Source organism: Leuresthes tenuis, unplaced genomic scaffold (genome assembly GCF_036924035.1).
Source record: "Leuresthes tenuis unplaced genomic scaffold, fLeuTen1.0.hap1 SCAF_12, whole genome shotgun sequence".
Taxonomy (NCBI): Eukaryota; Metazoa; Chordata; class Actinopteri; order Atheriniformes; family Atherinopsidae; genus Leuresthes; species Leuresthes tenuis.
The window spans coordinates 4935783-4960977 of NW_027325366.1; the positions used below are offsets into that span (position 1 = coordinate 4935783).

Here is a 25195-nt window from a genome sequence, read left to right on the forward strand (position 1 = left end):
CAAACTCTGTATTTTAAAAGTTAACTGTGTTTTGTAAAGTTAACTGTAAATATTAACTGCAAACACACAGAGGTGTAATAGTCTGCCACATAGATGCCTAACAGCAGCTTCTAAGAGTCTAATTTTAACACATAACATGGTCCTCCGCAGATAAGTATAGTAGCATACATGAATAAATCCCTCAAAATCTGCCTTTCTAAACATAATAAAAGCCATCCAAAAAAGAGAAAAGTTGCATTCATATTTTGGTGAAAACGTGTAAAACTTTGTGCAAACCATTTCTTTGAAATGTCATTGTTTCTATCTTTTTTTTCCCTTGTCCTGTCCAGCATTATGGCAGCAGAATTGTAATCTGAATACCTTTTATGCCAAACAGATTTGCTTTGCCAAGATAAACTTTATAAATGCAAAGCTCCCCTTGATGCCCATCAACTGCCCATTCATTTATTTTTGTTTACAATCTATAACATGTAATAGAGCTGAACCGGACCGGGGGACAAGGAAAGAAGAAGAGCAAAGAAGAGGAAATGGAACAAAAATAGAAACAAAAACCAGACAACCAGCTGCTACACCTGTAAAAACTAAACAGACGACAATCCACGACCTCTGTTGGGAATCCAGCCTTAGCGCCTCCAGGAGCCCCTGAAAGCAGGCAAGCAGAGAAAAAACAAACACACAAACAAACAAAAACAAGCACAAGTAGCGGCAATCGCATACAACACAGCTGTGGATATAGATGACCCCCCCACCCCCCAGCAATCAGAAGCAGGCAGAGAGGGCCACTGGGGTGTGGCGCAACAGGCACACCAGGGGGCCAGCAGTCCCCCAGCCACCACAGACCCCGAACCAGCAGAATAATTCATCCTCCTGGCCCCTCCCGCCCTGAGCAGCAACCAGGAAACAGGGGTGTGGGAAGAAGACCCCTCCCCTCACCCTTCTGGCTCTTTAATATTTTCTAATAGTGAGCGATTAAAATTGAGGGGCAGCCAACCTTGGAGAACTGGGAGCGCGGCCCTCTGGGCAGCCTACGTACCCAAAGAGCCCCGCCCACCAGATGCCACTCAGTGCAACCACCCCCCAAGACCTAATGTGTGCGTGTTTGATAAGTAATAATGTCTCAGGTGTAATTAAAACAGGGGCGGGGAACTGCAGAGAGCAGCCAAAGGGACCACCTACGTGGACGTCATTGTTTTTATCTAATCCTGTAAAATAGTATACCACTTGCTATGAAACATGTTTTTATTCATTCCATAAGCATTAGATCAACCTGAACTAAAAGATGTAAATAAATATGTTTGTTAAATAATCAGTTTGACTAATTGGAGTTTAAAGTGTACAGGAAACATTTGTGTGTTAATGCAACAATGGTTTTGTCAGCTATACTGTCAAATTCTCTGCTACAGATGCTTAAAAATATATATTTTCTTCCCCCCACCCCCTCCTATTTTTCTTTTTGTTGCCTCAATCCTGAAACTGCTTAAGGACAAAGATTCACCAAGTCAGTGACCTCCTTTTGGCAGCACCAGGACATATACCACACCATGCAGGAGGGCTAAAATTGCTTAGGTACTGATGGATGCTTGTGCTAATGCTTTTTAGTTTGCATTTGAAACTTCTACATCTGGACCATGAAACTTTAGTTGTCGAATCCAATAAGCTAAATTGCTCATGAAGAAGAATAGTAATAGTGCAGTGAGAGTTGCATCGAGCTTAGGCAAGACTAAACAAGAACCTTTTCAATTTCAAGGATGTCCAAAGAATGCACATTATATAACAAACCTGCAGAGACTCTTCTTATACAAGTGAAGGTTGTCACTTTGAATTTGTCTGAATTTTTGTTTGTTTTTTAAAACATAAAAATGTCAAAAAAGATAAACCAGAGTCGGACTACTTAGAAAATTGGAATTGGTAGTAAAAATTTATTTTTAAAAGACTAATCACAAAGTACTATCAATACAAAATGTATAAAAAAGTACAAAAAGCATTGGTCAAAAATAACCGAGATGACAATATTTGAACTGGTACAAATGGCACTGTGGATATGACTAAATACAAAAAGATGGCATCTTAGGACTGCACCCAAGGCAGTCCATTCACATTGAAATAATTCATTTACAACTGTCATATAGATTCTGGAACTGTAATCACCAAAAATCAGCACTGTCAGATGTGGAACACAACACTATGTCACCATTATTCAATTTACAGATAGCTGAAAAAGTAAACATTTCATGGTCAATAACATGTACCTAATAAAAGAGGCAACAAGTTCCAATTATTGAATTAAAAGAAAAAAACTTAACTTAAATTGTACCAAACCCTTTGAAAATGCACCAGTCCACTGAAAGAATCAGTTCTCGGGGACCAGAGAAAGAAGTGAAAGTAATTTCTTTCAAATAAAAATGTTTGCCACAGGGACAAGAGCCTACAACAATACTTAAAATGCAAAAATAAAGAACAATACATTTTTAAAAAAATACATGACAATATCACGAGTTAAATGTCTTTCAAGCATTACCCAGGTTTGTTTATTCCTTTGGACAAAGGCACCTCAAGTGTGTTCCAGTTTCCATTGGCTGTACTGCAAAGCAGGTTCAAAGTACCCAGAGCATCTACTGGTGATCACACTTAAAGCCTGACCATTGAGACCACGCCAAGCAGTGCAACACTATTGGTTGTTCACTCAGTAAGTCAACCTAGGTTTCCCCAATTGTGGATAGGAGCGCACTAAAAAGAGTGGTGTTGGAACCACATGATGGATAACAAATATGGCTCTGGAGCAGCATATTCTTTTCATGGAAGAAAAAAATCCAAACAAATATGAAGAAGATGTCTTTATGAAGAATATAGATATGAAATCCTGGCTGAACGTGACACAATGGCAGCCTACAAGGAATTTTTTTTTAGTGGAATGCTTTGGAAAAAAAAGGATCATTTCCCAAGTTAGCTCACTAATTAACTAACTAACATTGTGCTTTGTAGTCCAGGCCCCAGGTACCAGACTTGGGAATGCTGACTGGTGGAAAAAAAAAAAAAAAAGGCCTTGTGTAATGGTTAACACCTCAGCTCTTTACAAGAAAGACAACGTCCCCCAGTACCTTAGTCTGATAACAGGTGCCTTGTTCAGGATTCTTATGATTTCCGTCTACAATCATTCACTCACATCCTTAAAGTAGAAAATGTCTTACAGTTTAAATTTACTTTCCTGACATGACTGGTTTAGCCTTACCTTATCAAAAAAAAAAAGAGTTCTGGTTTAAGTCTAAGGCAAACTTGAGATTCACACATGGAACTTCCAACAACATAAAAAGGTCTCATAATGAAAATATTTATAGATGTATATAAAAAAAAAAAAAAAAAAAAAAAAAAAGTAGCTGCCCTGAGGGAGATGCGCATGTTCACCTTAACCATGAAGGCAGTTTATAAGCACTTTGGATCTTCAGACAGACTGGTGTCGTAAGGACTGCTGAGTCGAGACAACCGTTCTCGTGCAACTTGATGCTCGACCAGTTGGTCATAACACTGGAAGGCTTGGGTTGTCTTCATCCACCTCAAGCAAAGTCAAAATGTCACACTCACGCATGCACACACCCGGCTCAACTCCCCTCAGTCCCCACTGCTCCTCTCATGAATTGACCAACTGATGAGAACCTATGCACGGAGACCTGTAAACAGAATTTTGTCAGTTAAGTTTCTCGCTTTGAATGTAGCTATAATATAAAGCTTTAAGCATTGTTACATACATGTTGTTACTTGCCTTTATCACAGGTGCTGCTCTGCTTCTCCTGAGCAAAGTTGAGTCTGTTCTGCTCCACTGCGGTTCCGTTTGACTCCGGGCTGCTGCTGCGTGACGGGCTGCTCTCTTCATTCTGGTATGCCAAATCCAGATGCTGCTGGGCCAGTTTTAAGTGTCTGCGGAGCCTCTCCAGCTCCCGTGATGATGCCTCATCCCCGAAAGATTCTCGACCAGAGTCTCCCAGGTTATCCCTGAAGCCCAGTTTTCCTGATGGGTCCTTCTTCACAGCTGTATGGTAACCTGGAGGTGCTGAGGGCTGGCGGCAGATGGAGGATCTCTGGCTGGCTAGAGCAGATTGACGAGGAGCAGGAGACCGAGGTCGCGGTGTGCAAAGGCAGTCGCGGATACTACTGAAGCCAAGGTGAAGGATCTCCAACACAGTAAAGAGCAGACACAAAGCACTGACGGCATACATGATGAGCAGGAAGATTGTTTTCTCAGTGGGGCGTGAGATGAAGCAATCAACTGTGTGCGGGCAAGGGGAGCGTGTGCATACGTACGATGGTGCAACTTCCACCCCATACAGGACGTACTGCCCAAACAGGAACGCGGCCTCAAAGATGGCACGTGATAGCAACTGAAAAACATAGACCTTCATTAGGCCATCTCTCTTGATGCGACGGCGCCCATCATGTTTTTTACTGGGCTTTTCTGCAACTTCCTTCTCTTTTTCTGGCTCAATCTCCTCTAAGATCATGGGATCTTCCTCGCCATTATCCTCTGCTTCTTCATAGTCCCTGTTGGCACCGCGGCTTACTATGGGCATCTTCTTTCTACCCCGGGGCCTGTAGTCGTCATCGTCCATGCGGGCGATCTTGTGCATGGCAAAACCGAGGTACATGATGGTGGGTGTTGTGATCATGATCACTTGAAACACCCAGAAGCGAATGTGCGAAAGCGGAGCAAATGCATCATAGCACACATTCTCACAACCAGGCTGACCAGTGTTACATTGAAATTTACTCTGTTCATCATAGTAAATGGATTCACCCCCGACGGCAGTCAGCACGATCCGAAAGACTATGAGCAGCGTGAGCCAGATTTTGCCCACAAAGGTGGAGTGATTGGAAATTTCATCCAGCAGACGTGTGAGAAAGCTCCAGCTCATTTTGCCTTTGGTACAGAGAAGTTTTCACTCCTGTAAACACAGACAACAAAAAGTGGATTTAGATTTTTTTTTTAAACTTTCTTAACGAATGAAGTTAATGATACTAAAAAAAAAAAAAAAACCCAGAAATTACCCCCTACAACCCTTGAGTGATTGTAAAATGTATTTGTTTTGGTGCATAATCACGTTTCAAAATGTCCTTCTCTTGACTGTTCTTAAATCAGGTGGCCACAAGATGGAGCTGCACCATTTCAAAGCAAACACCCTGATCATGCCTGAACCTGTTCTGATGTGGGCCAGAATACAAGGCATTCACAACCAGACTGCTGCGATCAAGCAGTGGAATGGACTGCTAAGCAGCAAAGTGTCAGCATTATAGCAAATATCCAGTTTCCCCCCCCATTCTGTCGTGACCCAAACTAGACTCAATTAACACATTAACAGATTTAACTATAAAAGACCTGAGAGATGAATGACTAGCCCTGCTATGCAGCTTAAAGCCGTTTTAGCCTAACCTGCATCTGCTCCATCTGGTCCACCCAGAACATTTACAACATTAACCAGGGTCACATACAGATGCTGCTTGTTAATTAAATGATTTTAACACTATAAAACCAAGTGAAGAGCTCCTGTGGCTTTGCACCATGCATGAGAAACCTCATAAGCAACTTCTGTTCAGTCATGATTTCCTGTTAGAAAACCACACCACTGTGCTTCAGGCCAGGGAGGTATGCAACAAGAGTTCTGTCAGAACAGTAGAAAGGAGATTCTATTAAGTCTGCATACCTGTAGTTCAGCTTTATAACGCTTCATGTTCCCTTTCAGTCTTTCATAGAAAAATAAAATATTTCAACTACTTTAGAAACAGAATACTAAAACAAAATCATTTTTTAAAAATTCAACTAAAAACAGTCAAATGATCACTAATTAGATGCACAAAGGTACATTACCAAGTAAAAACAATACGCCAAAAAAGACAAGTGTGACTGAGTACTGCTCTTAAAAATCTCATAAAACTCTACTGACAAGTCTTAGAGACATTACATGCCTCAGAGCTCCAGCAGAGATTTTCCCAGGTGTGGAGGAGTTCAGGCAAAACTAGGTGTTGATGAATCAAGTTAAGCACATGGAGTATGTTAGTTTCTACTGCAGTATTTCAAGCACCACAAACCAGATCAGAAAAAATAAACTTTCTGTGGATTTCTGCAGCACTACCTACATGTTCGTGCATGCAAACAGCAGTACCTTAAGGACAATATGCTCTCTTAGCCGCCATGCTTCAACAGCTGCCCCTCAAGAATGACATCAATTTTGAAAATGCATTTGGAAAAATGTTTATCATGACCATAATCATCAGGAAAATAGAAGTTTAGGGGCAACTATAAAGCTCTGATATTAGGCTTAACTGTGTCTTAGCCACATTTTATTAAATGCAAAACTGCCACAAGCACAATGAGTAGAGGTCAAAGGCACACTCAACTGCTTGTAATCTAGTTTAGAGGTTGCCCTAAGCAATGGTCAGAGCTGACATCAGTATCCAAAGAATGTCAAGTACCCACATGTAAGTCTGTGATCAACTGCCAAGCTAGAAGGGGGATCAAAGAGAGAAAATGTATTTAGTCCTTGTCAAATTTGAGTGTTTGATTTAAAGAGTCTCACCTGAATGGGCCAGTGGTTCATCTAGTATTTATTTTCAGCATAACATTTAGTAGCAGCAAACTACCTTTTCTACTGACTCAGTTGTTTGACATTAGCTGTAGTTTCAGTTTTTTCTCCCCAACAACAGAACCAAGGCCAAGGACAAAATATATTTGACTAGCATGTCACAACTTTTACAATTAGTTTTAAGCACTAGAGGGCAACAAAGAGTGCAAATTTCTGCTTTGCTATCATGTAAACTGAAATCAGATTCTATTATTTCCAGTAGGTACAGTCTATTATACACGAGACAGGATTTAAAACAAACATTTACGTGGTATTAGTTGATATTCTCGTTTCATTCTCGATTAGGATCCCTAGAATCAGTTATTGTTTTTACATTACATCTCTGTCAGCTGGTTTAAGATACTTTACAATCTCCATTACCCCCCTCGCACCTGGTAAAGAAACTTGTAGTTCATACTAACCCACTATCATTTTAATGTCTTACAATGCCCAATTGTAGAGGAATCTCAACCCAATCTCTGCAATCAATTCATGAGGCATAACAGCTATTCTTTACTTGGCTCAAAACTTGTGGGGTGACATTGCTGTGAGTGTTCTCCTGAACCTGCCAGCATTACATAACAGCAGCTTCAGTCGAACTACATGCTACATTTAAAGTAGGCTGCACTCATCTATCAGAATCCTGGTACTGACCTGAAAAGCTGCAGAAAAAAAGGCCTTTGAGCCCAGTTCTGTTTGCTTGCATTAACATTTTACTTCATTATGACCTATACTGACATTCTGTTCTTATTTGATACAGTTGTGCCAACTTTCCAAATTACTGCTGCATTATAATTTAAATGAGTTGTGATTTCTGTTAAGTTCAAGAACCAAATTGTTGCCATCCCATTTTTGGGCAAACTGGGGAGAATTTAATCATTTCTACACACAACAGATTTTATTTGAGTTAGATTCTGTTTTACAAAGCTAAATTAAGACTAAAGTAAGGCTTAGTGTCCATTGCATACAGAAGAATTAATCACAATGAGGAATGGATCTTACTGATATAATGCCAGTTTGGTTATGCATGGACCGAGACCTAAAGTCAAGAAAAGAGGACAAAAAAGGTCAGATGTAAAACTTTTCCAATTCTGCATGCAGATCTGTTGTAGATTTTCGTTTTTTCAAACTAAATCATGTGAATTGGTCTTCTCCACTGCGACAGTATGGGTCAAACGTGGCACTTGACACTTGGCAGTCTGCTTCCAAGCAGGGGTTTCATCATCGATAGAACAGAGGGGCTTTTGTGGCTCTCACATCTGGGAGACTGGTTATAGTTAACCCTTGTGCAGCCCAAAGCCTTAGGCTGAGGCTGAGAGGCCCCTATCCCGAGGAGGGAAAACCCCAAAATAACCAAATATGAGAGAAACTGTGGAATGACTGCTGGAAAAGATCATTCTATCCGCCTATCATTCACCAGAATACCAGAGAAGCCAAAGTATTTCTCTGGTATTCTGAGACTACACTTCGAAGCAAAGCACCAAGTATTAAATTATATGGGGGCTATATTAAAGCATTCTATAGTCAAATTAGTTAAGCAACGTGAACTGAAATTAAAAATCCTATCCTAATCTAATCTTATTTTCATAAATATGCCGGAATAAAATGCCTCCTCGTGGCAAACGGGACACGACGTCACAGTGCTGCTTCATCTAGCTAATGTAACATTGATAGTGAGTCCAGACTGGGGATAGTCAATATACTAACGACAAAAAGGTGTTTTTTTTTTAAATAAATTTTTTAAAAATGCGCTGAAAATAGTATTAATATTTAGACTGGAGAAAAAGGATAGAAATGGGTAGAGGGAAAGCTACCCCTGCGGGTTCCTCCATCGCATGAAAAAAAGCTAAATATTCCGCGTGCCATGAAAAAAAACTGCTCTACACGTGCACACAATGACGACCCATTTTCACGCTAACAAACCTGTTAAATGACGCTAGTGCCAGATAGTCCATGAAATGTCCGTGATTTAATTGGCGCTGCCTCCAACTAGCCTGTGTGCGTCAACTTAAACTGGCGTTTACACGATACCTTTAACACAGGGGTTATTTGAAAACTCATGCTACCTTAAAACAACATCCGGTGTATGCGGTTCAAAACTTTAAAGTGCTTTATGTTAGCCAGAGCTAAAAGGTGATGCCGCGTCTCTGCGTCGCCACGCTTTGTTTGTGTGGCATTTACCTTCAATTGTGATCGTAGGTCCTCTGTCTCCTTAAAACGGTCGTCTAATTTAAGAGTTTTTCGTCTCTCTTTTTCTTAAAGAAAGCTCTCCCACTCAAATATCAAGTAATCCAGTTTTCATTCCTCACGAGGAGACGGTGTCTGTCTCCAGTTGTGTTAGTTGAACTGTTGAGTAAGGACAAAGAATATTCCCAAATCCCTCACTTATCTCCTCCCAGTTTCTGCCTCCCACCCCACCCCCTGTCTGCGCAGACGATAAACTGCCAGCAAGAAGTCTTCATGATGCAATATTTCCTTGGTCGTACAGACAGCTATTAATTTCAGAGGCTGAGAGGACTCATCGTTGCTGGGAGAAGCACTCAGAAAACAATGAATGGTGGAAAAGTGTGCTTAAATCTTTATGTATGCCAGCACTTGTTTTCCTCCCAATTATTCATTTCCATTGAAGGTGCTGCTTGTTACAACCAAATTGCTTTGACTGAAGATCAGAAGAAGAAAGCAGCAGACTGATCTTCCACGTTTGTTTGGGGGTATGTGAGGATCCACAAACTGATAAAGGCTGCCTCTCTTCCTGCTGATGCAGATGTTCGGAAGTTGTTGCCAAGTCCCTTCATGTATTGTCACACTTCGTAAAAGCAGCTCATGGGTTTCCTGAGCCCCTCCTTTGACACTCTTTTAACCATTTAACTCTAAATATCCACAAAAGCAAAGGAGTTTAAACTCTATTTTTAAGCCTACAATACATTTATTCTTGGGCAAAATTTTTACTGTCCGTGCTATGATCATTTCCCCAAATGAAACGTGTGGTCACAGAGATTAAATATCGCAGGCATCCAGTCAGCATCAGTCGCCAATAGTAAGCAATCTGATTGAATGATCACATTGTTCTTCCCAGATGAGATGAAATGCCCGTCTTCATCAGTCATTCACCACTTTAGACAAAATCACACACAAAGCACATCTACTTCCCATCCAGCCTTTGCTTCGAGGACTGTTGAGCTACATCTCATCTTTCTGATCACAAGCTATTATTAGTGAAAGCACACAGAGAGCAGCAATCATTGTTTAATATCAGCTGCAAACAGGTCAGCGGAGGAATGCATTGCCCTTCCCCCTTCTCAGGGTGCAGCCAGAGCTCTATTGTGAACCACAAGCATGCTTTTATTCATAGGGTGTAATGTGGTGTGCCCTGGTAAACCACAATCCAAATGGCAGAGAATGATAATCTGAAGACCTACCGGCCCAGCCTTATGACTCCACCAAACCATGAACTGAATGTAGCTCTTTTGTTGGATGAGCACGTGTGTTCATCAACAGATTGCTGACAAACAGTCTATCAACACATATTGAGACCACATTGCTGTCTTTGTCCTGTTGAATCTATGGTCGATTTAAATTTTTTCTACTTCGGAGCTTTTAGCGTTGGAAGTAACATGCAGTTTCACATCAGGATAGGCTACCAATGTGCAACATATCAGATGAGAGATGTTGGTCTACAAACACAATGACGCATCTTGAATCTTGGCTCTTCTTTAAGAACTGTTTTCAACCCCATCTTCCTTCAATGTTGAGCATCCACTGATAATGAAATCATATTTTTTTAAATGTAGCCTCCAACATTAAAATATTGGGGAGGAAAAAGCTTTTCAGCACTGAAGTGTTGCTGGGAAAAATAAGCTTAGTCTAGATTCTGATTTACAGCACGCACTGTGCCATAAGGCTGCTCAAATTAGTTGTTAAAGTGAAGCGTTACCATCTTACAATTCTACAAACCCGTGATACATACTGTATAATTACAACATACAGGAGAGTTTGCCACATCCCGCATGCACTTTATTTTAACCAGCACACAGGATTATTTGGAAAAACAGAGGCTTAAAGCACTATTGCCATGGTAGTTTTGCATTGACTCATTCAGTGTGGTTACATGCGGGCCATCAGATCGGATTAATGGCTAAATTACAATAAGATTGAGTTATTCAGCTCATGTAGACAGCTTAATCCGACAAGAAATTTAATCGGATCGGGTTACTTGCGATCAAATTAAGACCCCGGGATAACTCGACCCAAATGCCCACTGAACGTGCATGTAGACGACCGTGGCTCTGATCGAGCATGGTTATGGCATGCTCATCACAAATGTAGAGGGACGTAGCTTCATCTTGCTCTTCGTTCGCCATCTTTCTCAAATGCCTTAGTTTTGTTGTTGCTGGTGGTGAAGACGTCAACAGGAAGTGGCTCTATTAGCGATAGTTTAAATGGGTACAGCGCTACCTATCGTACTGGGGTATGACATGCTTTGTGCCAGTGATTCGATTCATTCACCGCCATGTAACAAAGGATAATTACCCTTGCTCAGATCATGAGCATAACCCAACTATAGCTATAATCGAGCTATAATCTCACCATGTAAACCCACTGATTGTTTTTCACTTTATGTAGAAAAATGACTTGTCAAAGAAAAGATGATGGTTTGGGTGATGAAGTTACAGACTTTCAAAACCCTGCACAGTCCTCACAAAGTCACTTTGAGCTGAGGTTATTGTTTGAGTACCCAGTGGAATGAAAGGAGTGTTGGTTCAGTTTAGGTTTCAGTTTTTAAAAACATGAAAAGTATTTTTTATGAGTGATAAGGGACAGTTTAATCTTACTATGCTTGTTTTCCACAGTTTTTCTGAGTAAAACTTTGGTCTCTTATCATACTCACATATAAACAAAATCTCAGCTCCACAGATATGATGTTGCAATATCATATCCAAGAGAAGAAGTGAAAGGGCTTTGCTCATAAGTTGCCCTCTAGTTTGCTTCACAACTTGACCCACAGTGAATCACCCCCTTGTGATTTATTTTGCCACAAATGCACTCTAATGAAGGAGTCAGCCTAGAACCTTTTTTTGTGCCTGAATTATTGTGCAACTTCAGTAAGAAAGCCATAATGTTCCCCTTTATGCAGCTGTGGTCAGCTCTTTGACAGTAGAAGGGATGGAAATATTCAACCCCCTCAAACATAAAAAACAGATGCCCTTCTCTACATGACTCCCTCTCAGACTGCGTTTCATCAGCTACCTTCTAGCTGATGTTTGTTCATCACGTTATTACAACTGTACTGTGTAGGGTGTAGTAATCATCTGTATCAAGACTGTTTGTAGAGTAGTTTCACCACAAATGCAAACCTACAGTCATTTTAAGGTCTAACTGTTAGCGGAATGATTGAAGCATGCTTGGTTGTTTTTTCTTTATTAAATTTTTTAACTTACATTCTTGAAGCAGCCTCCAAGCCAACACACCCAAGAAGGTTCACCAAGGCGCGACTCATTTTACTAAATGGCATTAGCACAAGGTGAACTTGGCAACCATCCAAGATCACTGAAAAAATTATAGCCTGTGTGACTTTGCTTCAGGCTACGATGAAGTTCCTTTCTCTTGCAGCTATATGTCTGTTCTGAATATTGTTTTTGAACTTTTATTTAACCAGGAAACAAGACTACAGGGTTTTGAAATATCTTTTGCAAGAGTGTCCTGGTCAAGACAGGGAAGCAGCACAATAACAAGTACTTACACCGTACACACACAATTTACACGCAGCAATGTAAAGCTAACTAAGTCCAAATGTGTACATAAAATAAAGACGGAAGAAAACATCAAAACTAAAGAAACATAAAACATTTGAATATTGAATCTTCATTGTCATTGCAGGTTTTTAGAGTGGCAGTAATAGATAACATCTGCAGCCAAATTTATAATTCTTTGAATCCATTCAATGAGACAAGCTCTCCATAATTTCCATGTTTTTTCAGATTCCAAGCAGAGGGAGTGATATGAATAATCAGTACTCTCTTTTGGGGTGGATAGATTTGATAAGTTTCAATCGTGAACGCTAGAACTTTGAGGCTGTTTCTAAAGGATATGGTCTTCATTTTAGAAGAAGCACTATGAGAATGGCTTCATGTCAGTGGTTGAGTCAGTAGCTGGAGAAAGCAGGCCATCCAAACTACCATACATAGAAGGAGCAAAACAAAGGAAGTTTACATGACACTAGTAAAAAACTAACAAGTGCGTTAGACTGACCAAAATTAAATGAATCAGAAGTTCCCAAAGTCAGATTAACAAATCCGGATTATGCGGTTGGGGGTCTAAGCATTCCTTCATATATAGACTCAAGTGGCCTCCAGACATGCTGTAAAGTTCAGTCCAGCATAAGTATATATTAACATAGCTGTGTGTCCAGTAAAGCTGCTTTCATTCACATATTTTTCTGTCTCTTTTGTCAGACAGCTAAATGTGTCAGAAATGGTGAGAGAAAATAAGCCTATTAAGAGTATGTCTCAAGTTGTGGTCGCTTAATGCTTTTCCAAATTACCACTCGCTGTAATGACATCCTGATTTTACAACAAAATCTACATTCGAGCAATTTAAATGAGAGTTTTTGTGCAGTGAATTCAGCTATACTTACATTTACAATGACTTTGTGGTGTCTGACAAACTTTGATCAATGACTTGATTCCCTTCTCGTGCTTGAACGCAAGGACGGTGGTCTAATGTAATGGCTTGGTTAAACTTTGACCATAATGTGATGCAACTGAGAGGGTTCCAGGTTCGATCCCCACCTGGGGCCTTTCTGTGTGGAGTTTGCATGTTCTCCCCGTGTATGTGTGGGTTCTCGCCAGGTACTCCGGCTTCCTCCCACCATCCAAAAACATGCATGTTAGGTTAATTGGTGACTCTAAATTGTCTTTAGGAGTGAGTGTGAGGAGTGGTTGCTTGTCTCTGTGTGGCCCTGTGATGGACTGGCGACCTGTCCAGGGTGTACCCCGCCTTTCGCCCGATGACTGCTGGGATAGGCTCCAGCCCACCCACTACCCGACCGACGGATTGACGGTATAGAAAATGGATGGATGAATGATGCAACTGTACATGCACATGTACTGACTTACTACAGGTTTTAAGGTGTGTGATGAATCCAAGTGCTCTATGGTAATGAGTATCCAGTGGACGAAGCTTGGCAAAGACAATGAAAATGACACCACTACAATCCAACACCAACTTTAAAAAGGTAGTGAAAAGTCTTGTTTTGCACTCAAAGAAAAGTACTAGAACCCAGTTTAAACTTCTTTCCATTAACTGCTGCACTTGAGGCATAAAAGAGAGGGACACATTGACTAGAGTTGTGAAAAATGATTGATGAAAGCTTAAGTAACTTTATTTTATTTTATTGCTGTTGTAGCTTGATTTTGTATGTAAGAACACGTGGAACTGCAATTTGTTAGCATTCAAAACAACTTTTCAAACACAGAATCAATATTAAAGCTAGTTATAGTTTTTGAACGCCTTGTTAGTTGCAGATGCAGACCAGTACATGGCTGCAGTATCAGAATAAAAGTTCAGAGAAGATTTTTTTTAAAGATTTTCATTGAAGAGATTTTGATAAAACTAGTAACATATCACATGAATAGGGGTGGCCCTAGGACTGACCCCCTGAGACCTACAAAAGAGTAAGCTTAGGATAGCTTTAAAAATATGATCACTCCTCTAATGTCATTTTTATGTTTGCCAGTTTCTGTCTTTGATAATAATTCTATCACAAAGACTAAATTAATGTGTGTGTATAGTAAATCTACCTGCATCTGTGGGGTCTTGGACAATTATTCACTGCATAAATATTGTAACGTAACTGCTTAAATTCCGCTGTAAACCTTCTACTAACTGCACTATATTAATTCACAGTACAAAGGGATTTGGAGTTTCCTGCCAAGAAGACTAATGCTTTCCATCTGTGTGTTGTTTTGGAGTCTGTGGGCCTAATAAGGTTCAGGCTCGGAACACTGAGATCAAAGTAACTCACTCTAATTTAACCCTATAATATATCAAAAACAGGAGGACTGAACTTACTATCACTTGTAATTAATTTTAAGTCATTTTAAAAGATCTCAACATCGTATCATGATAAAACTATATTTACACAAAAACATGTACGCAAGTCTAAAATCTGTCACGCCTCGAGGGCCATTTGTAGCTTACAAAAATAAAATAGCTAGAGGTGTTAGTGACATGCCAATAAAAGTCAGTGTAATTACAGCAATATGGCCAACTAATTCCTTTTGGAAGGAAAAAAATGGAAACCATTGTGCAAAGGACATTTTAACCTCTGCATACTATAAGAACAGAAAGTAATTGGTCCTCAACGCGTATAATGCCTTGTGGAATGCGTTATGGAATTAGATGGATTTTAGTTTCTGCTTTTCTAAGCATTGTGTTAAAGGTTGAATTTTTGTGAAAACTACACATTAACTTTGTGCACATTCTGAATCTTTGTTTAATCTCTGTTTAATGCTCCTTCCATACAGCTTTCCTGCTTTCAGTCCCTGCCTGTCAACTCACTGGAACAATCCACTGGGGAGACAGGGTGACTAGGCAAAGGGGGGGTGGGTGGGCTTCATTTGCAAGGTCACCTTCTTTTGTATGGGGGAGGGGGACTGATATCTTCCACAGGGAGTTTCCTTCAGAGGATTTTTCTTTTCTTTTCACAGCTGACCTGCATCTTCTCAGGACTATTACTACAGAACGCCTCTCAACTGTAACATCTGTGTCAAGAATCCCTAAAATACAGATCCTGTCATAAGCCCCCCTCTTGTTTCCGTCATGTTGGCAGCACCAGCACCCAATGATCAGGTTACAGTTGGAACAGACTGCACGTGGGACACACAAAAGAAGCCATATCTTACATGGAGGAGGGGTACAGAGTTACCATGGAAACTGACAGCCCTACCCCCGGAGCAGATGGTGGCGGGTAGGGTAACGGGGGCTGGGTGTCATGATGGCGGGACCCAGCGATGATTATCTGTCCTAGGTTTCCGTCTTGGAACAGCAGCTCCTCTGTGTCTTCTGAACAAAACAGGTGGCTTGTTTCTGTGTTAAATTGTTTTTGTTCATTTGAATAGCAAGTTTTTTACTTACAGACTAGAGGAACAATTCCATTGTCCCTTAAGTCAGATAGAAACCATTGATACATTGATTTTAAATTCTAAACTTGTTTACTCTAACCTGAAGGTAAAGACATGTGTTAGCCCGATTTTTTCATTGGAAGCTCAAGAATAAGCTGGAGAAATCGTTTATTAAAAAAGGATTTATTAGTGGTCACAAGTAAAGTATATTGCAGCGCTGGTCTCGGAGTGCCAGAGCTCCCGCAGGAAATCCGTCAGGCCGAGCCCTGTTATCCGGAAACATGTCATATTTATATTCAGCTTTATCTCACAGAAGTTGTATTCACACTTGTCAGAGTATAATTGGCCAGTTTTGAGTGGCATGATCAGGCCAGCTGCTGTCCTTGTTGTGTTCTTTGGATGTGATAAACAATGTGTGTGTGTGTGAGTGCTGTTTTAGGCGTGGATCTAATGTACCAGACCTATCTGCCCTAATAGAGATGTTTTGTCTGACCCAGTTGTTTATGTCATTCTAAAGTCTTGGACCATTTAAGGTCATCGATTGTGCAGTATGAGCAGAGTGGAAAAGTACCAGCTAGGAACATAGGTTATTTAGTAAAATACAGAATATGAATTTATAATGTCTAAGATCAAAGCCAATTATAACACATGCAACTTCAAGAGATAATTATTGCTGTTACTGTAGATCAAATTCACTCTTGGTTACACAGAGAGGGTCTAAAAACAAGGTTTTCCAAAAAAAAAAAACTTTCAAAAAGTGAGAAGAAAATGAAAAAAAGATGGCATAATGCCAAAAAGTCATGCTGATTGCAACAAAGCTGACAATGATCAATGTGCATTTCTTTTAAAAGTGAACACAGTATTTAGACTGTTTACTTTTGTCACCACCAATGATATATTTAAAAACATGCAATATGTGCAGTGGCATTCGATAAGCCTGTACCCTCAGTGATCTGTTACTCAATCTGGTCATAGCGGGCTGTAATTCATGTCCAACCAGTTCCTGAAGCAACATGTCTGCAAGTTAAATAGAAGCATACTTTGATGCCTCAGAGCAAACACACTAGAGACTAAAAGGCCGTCCATGAAAGATAGAAAAAGAACCCTTTTCAAAGGACAGGAAACTGGGTTGTTGATGATGCTTCTGTTCCCCTGCTACTTTCAACACTTTTTAGAAAAGCTCACATTCTCCCCATTTATACCCTCAGCTTCAATATAGACGCTTCTAACGTGAAATACTTAAATTCTTGAGTGAGAAAAGTTTGTGTGAAACTGATTCAGTTGTCCGAAATATGTATTGTTTGTTTTTCTGGGCGCATGAGTTTGGATGTTTCCTTTCCACAGTGAACTATAGATAGTCTTGAAAAGAAAAGAAAAATACAGGAAAATACTTTTTAAACATTCGAGTAAAAAAGGGTTTGCTGAATAGTGACAAATTGAGTGGTTGTATCAACTCCAAGGGACCTTGTTTTCTCTGTGTTTATACCAGGGATGTCCAAAGTCAGTCCTTGAGGGCTGCTGTCCTGCAGGTTTTAGATGGTTTCCTGCTTCAACACATCTGATTCAGATTAAATGGATCTCTTCAAAAGATTGTTAAGTTATGCACAAGCCTGCTAATGATGCATTGATCTGAATCAGGTATGTTGAAGCACGGAATCATCTAAAACCTGCAGGACAGCAGCCCTCGAGGACCGGATGTGGACATCCCTGGTTTATACTGTCCATAGCTCACGTGTAACTCAACTCTCCAGCTCCCTGGATCTGGCTCTGAAGTTTTGTAAGTTTGCCTTTACACAAGATTGCTTATATATTTGAAAGTCCACTTCCATTTAACTAATGACTTGACTAAGTATCAAAGAAATGCCACAATATAGAAAAAAAATCCTTTACAGCCTGTTAATCTCTTTTGCCTTTTTTTCATAAACCAGCTACTCTGATGATGTCAGCATGACTCTGCTAAAAAGTCATAAATGTTTTAAAGGCTTGGCAACCAAAGAAGAATTATTGGCTGAGTAAAACTGCTGGGCTCACCACTGATTCAGCTTGTACAGCGTCTCTTCTCTGGAAAACAGGATAAATGGGACAATAAATCAACGCAGGAGTCGGAGACTATAGAGGAGAAGATGATTTCTGTCTTTTGAGCCATCAGAATACAAAGTAAAGAGCAAGCTTCAGTTTCACTACGTCGTGGTATGATCAGAAATTTTATTTACCGTGGTCAAGGATTTCACTGATCAATCATCTCACAGATTTATAGACATCTTCTGTTTGTTTCGATTGTTTAAGCTGGGTATGACGTCTGGTAAAGAGTTTTATTTAACTTGGTGTGGATAGTTTGTACATGGCTTTTGTAATGCACATGTGTTTATTCCATCTGGCCCTACCCTCTCATGTTTGAGTGGTGATGTCATAAAAACAGGTTTTTCGAATCTCACAGCCTCTTGTTACACCACCCACTGGGTCAAAGCTAGACACTTGGCCTAGACCATATATGTGGGCAGGGTGGGACAAATTACAGAAACTACCCTTATGGTCAAGATTATTCCTTACAGTGGAAACCATGACTACAATTACAGGCTAGATTTTATATATATTAAGTCACTCTTCCAAGTGGAAATAATTTGAATTACAGGTATCATCGGCCATGGTTTAAAAAGGACTAAGAAAAGTAAACAAAAGAATACAAAATTTCCTTTTACTTCTCAGAGTAAAAGTTAACACCCCATTGTTGTGTCAGAAATGAAAATTAGATAACAATTTGTTAAAAAGCAAGCCTAGTCAAATGTAAATGCTTCCTCTCATTCTCGGAAGAGAAGCTGAAATCAGTCTTCAAGTGGACTGACCCTGGTCCAGCACTGAATATGATCATTTCAAACAGAACCCCAAATGCTGACATAATCACCATCTACAACCTCAATTAAAAAGAAAACGTGAATCTGTCTGAAAAGTAAATAAAAACAGAATGCAAATATTTACTAATCTCATAAACTAATGTTTTATTCTATAATGGAATATTAAAAAGGTATTAAATATTGGGAGAGAGAGATTTTACTAAATCATGAAAAATACAGCTCATCTTGAATTCGATGGAAGCAACATGCCACTGTTCCAAAAGTTGGAAGTAGCAACAAAAGCTTGGAAAAGTAAGTCAGTGGGTCAACATGATGAGATTAACTCGATTATAGCTATAGTTAGGTTATGCTCCTTATCTGAGTAAGGGTAATTATCCTTTGTTACATGGCGGTGAATGAATCAAATCACTGGCACAAAGCATGCAATACCACAGTAGATAAGTGCCGCTGTACCCATTTCAACTATCGCTAATAGAGCCACTTCCTGTTGAAGTCTTCTCCACCACCAACAACAGCAACAACAAAACTAAGGCATTCGAGAAAGATGGCGAACGAAGAGCAAGATGAAGCTACGTCCCTTTACATTTAGTTTGTGATGAGCACGTTTAGGGCACAAACACGATGCACAACGGCGCATTCTCCAAGGCTAGTCGCGGGCTGAAAGTAAGATGGTCAGGGCTGGAGGAACTAGACCACAAGTGGGGGCTTGAACAACACACTGCCGGGAGAGGCTTGTCAACAGTGCAGTTACGTCTCCATGGCCTGTTATACAGTGGCCCTGAAGTGCAAAACAGAAACCACAACGGCATTAACCAAACTGGAAAAGGTAGGTACCTCCGGGCAAAATGAATTGTCGCTGATTGGACTGGTGGTCCGTCCTTTGAACCAGTTAAGCTTATAGAACACAATAGAACAGGATTTTTATGATTTTTATTGGGGGTTATGCAGTTGAATTTCGAGCACTAAAGGGCCCTTGCTTGAACAAGGACATGATCCTCTGTATGATAGTGGTCAGCGTGTGGGACACTCAGGATACCTGTGCTCACTGTGTAATGATTTAATTGGAAGAACAGAGGTAGTGAAAATACAGACAAAATAACCAACAACAACAAAAAATAATATTTATTCTAATGCTACCAAGTAAATGGAGCCTGTGCTCATGAGAAAAATAGGTCCTTGTAAGCCGCAGCTTTGAGATCTTCATTGTCTGGTAAATAAAAGCTTTCTTACTTTGCATAAAGTTGCAAAGGAACAGATGTTGTCTTCCTTATGTTAGCTGTAACACCTTTTATAGACACCAATATTTACATCAGTAGCTGTGATTTAAACATTTAAAACTTACATGTATGTTTGAAAGAGGCTTTAGAAAACTCTATTTTTGGAAGAGACGTCAGGGTGTCTAATGTACCCAAAAACGCATTGGCATCTCGCAATTTCACAGCCTTTACTGTGAAACAAATTAACTTCATGCTCTTGATTTTATGACAAACTTGGCTTGGCACATGCAAGGTTTAAAACATCATGTGATATCATGATATTTGGAAAGAGTGAGTAACTGGGTATTCACAGAGCAAAAATGTTTGTATGTAAAATAAACTCTTGTACTCATATGCAGAAAATAAGCTTACAATTAATTTGACTTTTGGATGGTGCAAACAGACACAATGACCTCTAGTTAACTGCCTTTTTTCAATTTTCTTTACAGCCTGTCTAGCCTGAAGTATAGCCTTTGTGTGAGGAGTAACATAAAAACTCTTCCAAAGGGAGACTGACTTTATTCTTTTAAACCCACCTTTAAAGTCCAGTGCCAAATGGGCTTAAAGTCGTAAAGGCTGAAACAAAATTATACCTCTTTTTCATTGGATGAAGTTCCTATTGGCTATGTAAACTGGAGAATCTTCTCTTTCAGCCTGCAAAAAAATAGATGGAGCTGAGAAGTTCTCTATCCCAAAGTTTGACATCAAGCATTAAGTGTTTCTAGTAAAGTTTTACACTACAGAACAATGGAACATGTCTGTTGTGATTTTAGAGGGAAAATGTAGTTTAATTTCTAGCACTAAATGACCCTTGCTTGAATAATGACATGGTCATTTATCTTATGGTCAGATGATAACAGGTATGGGACACTCAGTAAAACTGTGTTGACTGTTTAATGATTTAAAAGGGAGAACAGTGAAAGTTAAAAAGAATTTTACCACAAAAAAACCCAACTAATTATTTATACTAATGCTATCAAATAATTGGAGCTTAAAATAGGTCCCTGTGATCCACAACTTTGAGACCTTCATTGTCTGGTAAATAAAAGCATTCTTACTTTGCAAAAAGTTGCAAAGCAAAGGTATGGATGTTGCATTCCTTACATTAGCTGTAACACCTTTATATTTTTATGTTTATGCAATTAGCTTTTATCCAAAGCGACTTACAAATTATTTATAATTACAAAACATTTCCATCAATGCTTTAATCTATTTTTTCTCTCACTGTAACATATTTTAAAAGATGCAATATGTTAGAACTTTCCATAAACCTTTTTAATGTCAGACATGTTTTCTTTCATTAGCAGTGGTGGCAGTGGTAGGGTAGCTCATTACAAATCAATTACTTTCATCTGATCACTTTCTCATTGTCATGAGTAACATAATGCATTATCTCCTAAATACATGTAATCAGTAATGTAGCTATAAGCTATATCATTATTGTTAGACTTTTACCTAATTTCCATGTTGTTTTTGTTTCCAAAAAAACAAACAAAAATAGATTTAGGATTAATTCACTGTATCATCCACCTCAAGAAGGGAAGCTGCTAAACTTGTCAAAGATAGACACAATGACAAGAGAGAAACTTTTACATCGTACATTGTCACTAGTTCTGACAGATGGTCCTACAAACGGTTGCACAGAAAATTGCCACCACAGACTTATAGAAGTTATGCTACATCTCGTTGTCAACACTGAAGGCTCGATGAGCACTCTAGAAATAGAGTCTGCTCTGTCTCTTCTAATAGACGGCAAATCAGTGCTGCTTTTTAGTTCAGTTGTCCACATGAGCATCCAGGTATCGGTACTCTTCCACCACCTCTTCTCCCAGGACAGATGCGGTATTCATCTTATTCCTACACCTTCTGAAATCTAAAATCATCTCCTTTGTCATGTTTAATGTTGGGTGAGTATTCAAGTAGCCTCTTGCTGCGACATGTGGTGTTGGACCAACTTTGACCACATTCAAGTAGGTTATCACTTTACTTTGGTAGCTATGAGTACTAACTCCTAATGCTGGCCCAAACCCTATTCCTGACCAATTGGATGTAGGTGGAATTGTATTTGAGCAGAGCTGGATGAAGGCAAAGTTGGATGACCTAATTGCGGGTCACAGCCTGATGTGGAGTGTTCCAACACCAATCCACAAAGGGTTGACCAGTTCCCTTTTTTCAGCTTCCTGTCCACCACTAAAACAACCCACAAGAGAGTCATCTGGGTTATTTTGTTGATGACAAGACTGAATTGTTTTGAAAATCTTATATATAGAGCGGGGGAATAGAAATGATGAGATTACAATTCCCTTTGGTGCTCTTAAAAAGGACAAGAACAACATCCCAGTGAAATACAGATTGTGTGCGGGGAAATATCAGCTGCAAGGAGCTCCACTTCAAATGTCTAAGAATCTTCTGCAAGCTGAAGAATTAGAATGATGCAAGTTACTTACTGATATTTTTGAATACCAGTAATATGGTAATGTGATAAGTTACTTTTAAAATAACCATATCTAGCTTTGGTGTTGAAAACAACTCCTCTCACTGTACTTTTTCTTGCTTTGATCGAGACTCTCTATTTCTATCTAAGATTAATGGATAACCAGTGTTGCCATATTGTCGTCGTAAAAGTAATTTATGTAATTACATCACTATGTCAGATAATATGCAATTGAGGTAGATCCTTTTGACGGTTGCAGTGGACTGACCCTTATTCCTTTTTTTTTCTTTTTTTTGGCCTGTCAGGAATTTCTTGTGCATGACACGTGATTTCCTCTTACATCACACCCAAAATGTGCAATGTCAACTTCATTTGACATCTGAAACAGAGTGTGAACTGGAAGGTTAATTATTTTCTCCAGGGCAAAAACAAACACTGTGCACTGCAGGCACTTTTTTTTGTTTTTCTGCAAAAATCACTTACACTTCTTTACAGGCATACTTCTTTACACTTTCCAGACTTATTGGTGGGATTTTTTTTTTTTTTTTTACAAGCTCAACTGGATAGTTTCCATTGACTTGCAAAGCAAATCTGAATCAACCTCTTATACAGCCACAGATAAGTATACTGAGCAGAGGGGTTTAAATTTTCTGTCTTATTTTTTTTTAAGTGGGATTATCCTCAACATCCACAATAGGAAAATGGACAGAACTCCTTTTCATTAATTATTTTCATGTCTTAGAATACCTGAGATATTATATCATAGGCTATCGAGGAAGATGCTGGTCATTCAAGTGACTTCACTGTTGTTCAATTCGGACTGGAAACAGCTGCTGAGTCATGTCATTTCAATCTATCCTAAATCAGGTACACTGTGTAAAAATTGTTTCCATTACCCCTCATGCACATCATTTTTTTAAAGCGGCAAAAACATGTGAGCATATTAATATTCTCCTATTAAGCTATTCATTCACCTTTTTATTATTCACATCTTCTAAATCCAAGTCAGAAACAACAATAGAAATCCAGGTATTGTTTTTCGTTTGAATAATTCATAGTTTGGGATTACAATTTGAATTATAGAAACATAGCTATGTAGAATCAATTATTATTCTCAACCTTGCTTTATCAGGACAGGGCTGCAAAATGCTGGAAGTGGTATTGCTGTTTGATGGGATGTGACTCCTCGCAGGAAGATGACGCTTAACTTGTGTCTGTGATTCACAAAGTATTGCTCATCATTTGCATTCATATCACTGTGACACAGTGGAATGAATTGGGACCACATTAAAACGATTCTGAATTTTTCTATCCTAATGTCACATGTGGTTACAAGGGAGGATTTGGTGGTTTGGCATATTGAAATAAGATAATGTTTATTTGTCCCACAGCAGGGAAATTTACATTATTGCAGCATCAGATGCATTGTAGCAGGGAATAGGCAAATGGAAATGGAAACAAAATGAAAACAAATGGAAATCGTCTGAGCTGTGTGACCAAACTTGGTCTCATCAGCTGACTAACACTGTTTGTTCCTGCTGGCTAAAAAACTCATTCTTCCATCTACGCAGGCATGTGACGAGGTTTTTTGTAAGCCTGTCAGTAGGATGGGAATGGTTGTTTAGACAAACATAGTAATAGATTTATAGTAACAGCTGTGTTCTCTTCCAGAATATTTTTTTCTCTTCTCTCAGGCAACAAAACAGCTGTCAGCTTTTAAACAGTGGGATCCAAGCTTGGCTGTACAAGGAACCATAAAACAGCTTGACATTATTTTTTTAAAAGGTGTCAACTCCTCACTGTTGAGTTTTCACTTCTAATCAGGCACAGCGAACAGTACCATTTATTTGCCTGGAGAGGGGCAAGGATCGCCAGTCACTGCCTCCCTCTTTCAGACTTCCAGCTGGTGTCCTCCCTATTCTGCTCAAGACAACAAGAATTTTTCTGCTCCTTCCTCAACCAGCTGTTTTTGTTTTGCAGCCCCTGCTGCTCTCAACAGATTCCCTACATATTGAGGAGGGAATTCATTATGGTACTCCACCGTAAATGGCCACATTGTTCACTCTTTTCCCCAGAAATCCCGGTCCAGTTGCTGGTTTAGTCTAGTCTCTCTTTAGTTTCTTCACAGCCTGCCTCCCATTGAAATATTTGTTTCACAGAGAAAATTTTCTTTGTGCTTTTCATTGTGCTTCACTCTGGACACCACCCTCTGGCTCTCTTTAGTTCAGGTGATGGTGTGCAACAATAGTTTTGTTTTGGCTGTTTTCTCTCCCCTTTCCCGCTCTACCATGAATGCTAAATGGTGTCAACACAGTGGTATTGTAGTTGAAATATTGCCCTATTTTGTGTCCAAGAGGCAATTGTACGTGTCACAGTTATAGTGTACCATATTGTTTTTCTAAATTCTCTCTTTTATGTTTGAGCCACAGAATAAAGTTGTTCACTAAGGATTTAAAGTTGTGGATCTGTCTCTGGCTCAATGCCTTTTTCTAATGACAGAACGTTTTCCATGTAACACTGACGCATGCTCTTTCTCAAGAGCCAGATGTGGCGGAAATACCCTTTACCACCTTGTCAGGTGATCAAGCCGGATCTTCACTTTCTTTGCAGGCAACATTCTGGTGCTCAGGGGATGAGTTGCATAAGAAAAGCTTGTGGCTCTAACAAAGCCAGCTGTTATTTGTTTCTGGGGCGAGGACCCTTCAGTGCAAATGCCTCATGCGTGTTTGTAGTATTATTTTTCTGTACTTCTGAGATCCAACAACTTGTCCAAAACCAAGTTTAGGATCATATTGCATCTAGGGTAAAGGTTACCAACAAGGAATTCAGTTGTCATAATCAAGGTAGGAGCAAGATAATGCATTATGTCAATGCCAACAACATGTGCACTGCCAAAGACTGAAAGGCAGGCTTGTATTGTCTT

At 39.5% G+C, this 25195-nt stretch overlaps 1 protein-coding gene across 1 annotated transcript; it reads right to left on the minus strand.

The window, feature by feature from the left end:
• Window positions 1–3029: 3029 nt before the first annotated feature.
• gjc4b (gap junction protein gamma 4b) lies at window positions 3030–9038 on the minus strand. The gene is made up of 3 exons (XM_072397871.1): window positions 8790–9038; window positions 3758–4934; window positions 3030–3665 (listed from the first exon to the last, which is right to left on the minus strand). The coding sequence occupies exons 2-3, from the start codon at window positions 4902–4904 to the stop codon at window positions 3652–3654; spliced, it is 1161 nt and encodes a 386-aa protein (XP_072253972.1). The 5' UTR covers window positions 4905–4934; window positions 8790–9038; the 3' UTR covers window positions 3030–3651.
• Window positions 9039–25195: the final 16157 nt, after the last annotated feature.

Excerpts from the sequence above, each read along its gene's own strand:
- gjc4b (XM_072397871.1), bottom strand. The coding sequence starts at position 4,904 with ATGAGCTGGAGCTTTCTCACACGTCTGCTGGATGAAATTTCCAATCAC.